We start from the raw sequence: 6,754 nt of genomic DNA, 5'->3' as shown, positions 1-6,754 counted from the left end.
CACATTTTTCCTTGCTGTTCTCTCCTCCCTCTCCATCTTGACACAGTGCACTGAGCCTAATCGTGGGTAATTGGGTGGGAGGGGCAGTGGGATGGTCCTGCCTTTGTGCGTAAAGGGCAAGGGGTCAAGTTAATGGGGCCCTTGTGTTGAGCATGGAGCACTCTCTCTCTCCCTCTCTCTCTCTTTCAGTATGTCTTTCTCCTCTGCTCTCTCTCTTTCTGTACTTGATCACACACTCGGCCAGTCAATCCCTGCTGCCAATCAGTCTTCCACTCGACTTCAGTCTCTCTCTCTCTCTCTCTCTCTCTCTCTCTGCTGTTTCAGTCTGGTGTTGCAGTCTTAGCCATCTCACTCCAACAGATATGGGGCCCTTGCTGGTCGCTACAAATTCGCATGCCTGTGTGTGTGTGTGTGTGTGTGTGTGTGTGTGTGTGTGTGTTAGCCCTTGTCTGCTTCCAGCTTAGCCCGCGGGAGGCCATTGTGTTATAAACTGTGACAAGACCTGCCACCAGAACGAATCTGATGGGCAGACATTATCAAGGGGAGTGGGGTTGGTGCACACAAAAGCACAAGTGCATGAACTACAAGGATCATAAATACAGTCCATCTACATGTAGAACAAGGACGGATAGACAGACTGCTGTTCTAGGCTACCAGTAGGCGAATAAGAGAATATAAAACTGGACTTAAATAGCAGCGACACAGGTACAAATCTTTAGGGCTGTCCTTGACTAAGACATCTACACACCAAGCTTTGGCAGGCAGTCGGGCTGGTGAGAAGTGTCTCCACTCAAGAGAAGATTTTTACGGCTCTAGCAGTGACTCTCAACCATTTTAATTTCAAGGACCCCCAGTTTGATATGCATATTAGGCTACGGACCCCCATTTAATGACATTTCTATCTCTGGGACGCCAACTTCTATTGTAAAAGTAATGTCAATTTAACTGAGAGAGTGTACAAATGGAACCAAATGTACCTGTTAGGGTCCATTTGGTTCCATTTGTACACTCTCTGAGTTACAGACCCATAAGGGTCCATTCGGTTCCTAACTATCCATCAGGTACTGTAAAAGGTCTGTTACAACTCAACTAATATCATGGCTAGATAGCTCTTGGTTAACTCAGAGATACATTCATTACAGAGTCAGTCGTCCTTTTTGTGAGGGGTATGATCTTATTCATTACATATTCACAGAGTATCGTAGGAGGACTTATTTCCTCTCACCCAAGCGCAGAACAGTGCTATCAACTGATTGTCAGCTATCTAGTCCGTGCAGTGTGTTTGTTGCAACTTTTACCTGAGTGAGTGTTCTTGGGTGGAGCAGGGGTAAAGTACCTGCCACCGCTGAGTCTGGGGGTTAAAATCCACTGCGGTGCATTCGGCTTGCCGAGCGCCTTCAGAGGAGGGAAGCCTGGCAGGGAAGATGATATTTGTCACATGCACGTACTCCCATGGGCTGGAGGACGGAGGCGTTAAGTCCTCCCGGCGGGAGCTCCTCATTGGCCGGTGAGCCAGGCTACAGCAAATGATTGGCTACTCTAAATTTGTAAAAGAAAATAACAACTTTAACATAATTACTTGAAGATACTTTATTCGTTAACGTTCATTTACAAAAAACATTCACCATTGCAATGAAAAACACAGCATTCAATCCAGTGTCTCATAATTCATAGTTTACAGTGAACTGGATGGTTTTGTTTTCAGTGAGTGGAAAAACGTTATCAAGAGTGATTACGGATCAGAGGAATTTGAATTTGCTAACAAGACAACAAACTGTCTCACAATGTACTGACCCTAAAATGGCTGAGTGGAACAGAATCTAGATACATACTGTAGTTCGGCCACTAATAGTTTACAATGGCAGCCATGTTAACACCATATGCTTTGACTGTACACCAGGTGACTGTTGGTGAATGTTCATGTTGGACATCACACATGACTGATGTTAAGGACAGCATTGCTCAACTAGGGATCTCCCAGTACAAATGTTATTGGCCAGTACCATTGCTTAATTTCAGTTTCACCTGTGTCACAACTAAACATTTTAAAGGACAATTAATTCACCCAAGTGCCAAGCAATGGAACAATGTCAAAAATGGATTTTCTGTAACATTATGTCAAGTGCATTCCATCCTGACTTTGCAGAATTTTTCAAATCAAACTGATGAGAGTTGGACAGAAAAAGAAGAATCGGTAAAATGGGTGCACCATACAAAAGTATTGACCAAAATGTGACATTTATTAGCAGACAGCAGAGAGATATTTAGCGACAATACATCGGTGCAGCCCTAAGCTCAACACTTGTTAGATTTAGGGACTGGAGCACGCACAAGGCGACTTAGTACAGATCTATCTCCGCAGCTCCAAAACACCATCTGGCAATCATGTCACAGTGAAGGAAACGGTGGTATCATAGCACATAACGGCTGTGACATCACAGTAGTACCTGATTTATGCTTGGTTGCGTGCCGTGTCGACAATCTAACGCTTTGAGAGCTTGTAGATCGGCTAATTCCGGTGTGCAACAAGTATAAAACAGGCTTAAGTGGTGTGACATCACTATTCACTAAGGCGACATCACAGTAAGCGGTGGCGCTGTCACAGTGGACACTGACATCACAGGACACGGTCACAGTGGGGGAAAGTTTGCGTGGACGGATGTGGCTTTCAGCTCAGCATGCAACTTCAGAGGTTCAGGTTAAACTGTTTGTTTGAAGCAACACAAGCCACTGTGTCTAAAGATCAGTGTTTCGTAGTTTTCAATAATTAACGTATTGATACCAAGGATCTTCAAAACAAAAGCGTCATTCCACAATTTCTTATGTTTGTTTTTTTACAGAAACCCAAATGATTTCTGAACGATAATTTGTAGCAGACCGTAGTACATCACAGTGACAGAGGAACCCCATGCAAGTCGGACTGCTGTCAGTTTTGGGTATTTCCTGCAAACTGGGCCCCCAAAACGAGCATTTTTAACACCACAGGAATCTGTGGGATACATCGATGCACACCTGAGAAAGGAGTTGAAGTGTTGAAAAGAAAAGTAACTTTGAAAGACAGCTTTGTCTCACTGCGCAAGTTCTTGCTTCCTTTGAGTCTGATTTTCAAAAAAGGGATTAAAACTGCTATAGTTGATACAGTATATTTACAGGTTGGTTAGTGAATCAGGTAATGTGCTCTATGCCTCTCAGCGCAAAGCACATTTAATTACTGCACAGTACTGGGGTCGCTATTCATCGCACGTGCACACACACACACACACACACACACACACACACACACACACACACACACACACACACACACACACACACACACACACACACACACACACACACACACACACACACACACACACACACACACACACACACACACACACACACACACACACACGTTGGTGAGCATAATGGAAAAAACACTGAAATATGAATTAAACGCATAAAGAGGGATAGACACAGGACCGCTGCACAACCTATCATAGGTAATGAATTACAGATGGCTTCCAAGAGCACAGTGGCACTACCTTAATACTGATTGGCAAAAAGGTGATTTACTGACTTGGCTGACTGACTGGGTGCCAAAGACCGCCTGCCTGGACAGATGATTGACTCACTGACTGGTTTTCAAACTAGCAAGGTGAGTGATTACACAATTGACTGGCTAGGCTGGCTGGCTGACTGACTCAAAGCTCTCGGAATGACTAGTCAATGACTGACTCTTTGGCTGACTGACTAAAGGATTGACGACGGACTTGAATTCGTCTGGCTAACTGGCAAACTAGCTAGCTAGCATATTGACTGATGGACTAAAGGGATGACTGACTGACTGACATACTTCCAGCCAGTTGAGAAGCTGTACCCTCATAAGAGGCTGACTGTCTAGTAAAGGACCTAGAACTAAAACAAACTACAGTTGCAATACTTCATAACCCCCAACTACAATAGAACCTAGTTTATCGCCACCACATGACAGCGAGGTCGGTCCGCAACAAAACTTGTAAAAATCAATATACTGTATGTACTGCACTTGATCCCACATTCTTGAATGGCTCCCTGGGGTGTAGTTTATACTTGCATTCACTGCATTCAGGGCCATGTACCCAGGAGATCTCAGCACACAATCGATAGGGCATATTTTCTTATCACCCAAATTTTGATGATAAAAAATATTTATTCCCCCCGTTGGAACATCTAATGTTTGTATAAATAATATTCTACCGTGTTCTAATACTTTTCAGTAACACTGTTCAGGTGCAGTTACGCAGGAGGGGGGGGGGTTTGAACATTCTCAGTTATCAGGGACTCAGGGATATCCCCCCACTTTTGGGATGAAGAAAAAAGAAAAAGAAAAAAACTCCAAAATCTATGGACTACATCTTTTGTACCTAATTAACCGAATTAATCGAAATAAAGTAACAAAAACCCTGAAAAAAAGTAACAAACCCGGAGAAAACCCGCACATTTTCGCGTGCGCGCAGGTTCTAAATGTTGTTTTGGTTTACAGAGTGAGAGTGTCGGGCTGTGGTCCCTTGGTCAGCGTGAGGAGGACAGGGTAGTGGATGTTCTCATCGTACGTCTCCTTCCCCTCTTGCTGCATCTGAAACGCACACGGGATGAAAGTACATTGGAAAAGAATTGAAATGATGTGATGTTTAACATTTTCATTTTCACACCCGCATCCGCTGCAAGGAAATGTTAGGAATATTCCAGGAGCCATGCCTTGATAGGGAATACCACGATATATGTGGCCTGGCTATAATTTAATTGTTTAAAGCATTGGTTCTCAACCTGGGGGTCCCTGCATGATTTTGGGGGGGTCCCCAGATGACAAAAGATGCATCAAAAGTCAACAAACTATACTATAAAAACTGATCAAACATTGACCAAATTGTCAAATAATATAATAAAGAGGCAAACATTTTAAAATAGGCAATCTACAAGCTCACAACGCCTTACGTTGTGAGGCGTTGTGAGCTTGTAGATCAGCTATTTTCACTATATTTATCGGTGGGAACTGAGTCAAACTAAATGTAATGCTTCAACTCCTTCAATTCCAGTTGCTTGTCAGAGGGGGGGGGTGGTCCCCAGTTCAAAGATGATTATTTTGGGGGGTCCCCAGTTCAAAAATGATTCTTTTGGAGGGTTGCGGGCTGAAAAGGATGAGAACCACTGGTTTAAAGCAACCTTGATTTGTGAAGCTACCAGGGTACGATAAAAGTCAAAATATTATACATCATATTTGTCTGTTTCTGTTTCTGCTGAGAGAGAAACTAGAAGTAGCGATTCCATTGACTTCCATTGCACGACCAAAAAAAAAAAGAATTGTAACTTGCCTGTTAACTTGTTTGAAGCTGGATAAAATTTAACATGAAGCTAGCCAATCACAGCAGTAAGCTTGTAACTTGCAAAAGCTTTTACTGTATGTATGGCAAATGCTTTTTTTATAGATATTATTTTCCAAATGTATCTGTTCCCAGGTAAAATACGATTTTACTACCGTAGTTCCATATGCTACTGTTCATGGTATTGTAATGTGTGTACACAATTTAATCACACATGGAATCACGCACGCACGCACGCACGCACGCACGCACGCACGCACGCACGCACGCACGCACACACACACACACACACACACACACACACACACACACACACACACACACACACACACACACACACACACACACACACACACACACACACACACACACACAGTAAATTCCTGTTATTACGGGTCCATTTGGGTGCATTTTTACACTCTCAGAGGTAAATTAACACTGAAGATTTTATTGCCCCCTTATGCACACTTGGCAGACTGGCCAATGTGCTGCTTTCTAATCAGCTCACTCAGCGTCTGGCCAAATGATCAGGGACTTAGAGAAAGGTGAGTTTAGTAGGTCTGCGCGCACGCGAGCGCGCACGTGTGTGTGTGTGTGTGTGTGTGTGAGAGAGAGAGAGAGACTTGGGCAGACAAGCATGAGGTGAACAAAAGGTTTCCTTAATCCAGGTACAACAGCAAACTCACAGACTCTTACGCCTGATTTATACATAGTTGTGCCCCCACCCTCGCTTTCTACGCGCTGCCCACTCCCATTTGAACTCAACTTTTAAGGTCCCCACAACCTCCAATCATCACCACCTTTTCCTTCAGCTTTCCTCCTTCCTTCCCTCTCTCTCTCTCTCAACTCTCCATCGCTCTCGTCTTCATGTGCGTTATCTCTCTCTGGATGGCCCTCCAGGCACCGGCCAGCAGTTGAACCTACGACCCCCCTCCGCCCGCCCGCCCCCCCCGAGAGAGAAAGAGAGAGAGAGCTGCTTAGGGAGGTTGTTGGGGCAGCTGCCTGTCCCCTCTACGCTAAGCCTGCTGTTGGCTGGAGGGGGGTCCACACATTCACATTCAAATGCTACCAGGCAGAAGCCCACGAGGGAGGGACTGACTGACGGAGGGGTGGATGAAGAGAAGGAGGAGAAGGGGGGGGGGGGGGCTGGGTGCATAACGTGGCGAAGGTCCATCGAGAGCTTGCGGAGGTGAAAAGTTTAACAAGCAAAGCTGTTCCTCCTGATCGCAGGCTGCCTAATCAGCTTCATGGGTGGCTGGCTAAATCGGCTCACACACACACACACACACACACACACACACACACACACACACACACACACACACACACACACACACACACACACACACACACACACACACACACACACACACACACACACACACACACACACACACACACACACACAC

General features: G+C 44.9%; 1 protein-coding gene across 1 annotated transcript in view; it reads right to left on the bottom strand.

Moving 5' to 3' along the window:
• Nucleotides 1-1,594: 1,594 nt before the first annotated feature.
• Nucleotides 1,595-6,754, bottom strand: part of camkmt (calmodulin-lysine N-methyltransferase) — a 119,074-nt gene continuing 113,914 nt past the window's right edge. Inside the window, exon 11 of the mRNA XM_084076597.1 lies at nt 1,595-4,600. Coding sequence (XP_083932723.1) covers nt 4,502-4,600 — 99 coding nt within the window. The 3' untranslated portion in view covers nt 1,595-4,501. The remainder of the gene's footprint in view (nt 4,601-6,754) is intronic.

This window comes from Gymnoscopelus microlampas (assembly GCF_963454915.1).
Source record: "Gymnoscopelus microlampas genome assembly, chromosome: 13".
In the NCBI taxonomy this organism is placed as follows: domain Eukaryota; kingdom Metazoa; phylum Chordata; class Actinopteri; order Myctophiformes; family Myctophidae; genus Gymnoscopelus; species Gymnoscopelus microlampas.
This window is presented reverse-complemented; position numbering and strand designations above follow the sequence as displayed.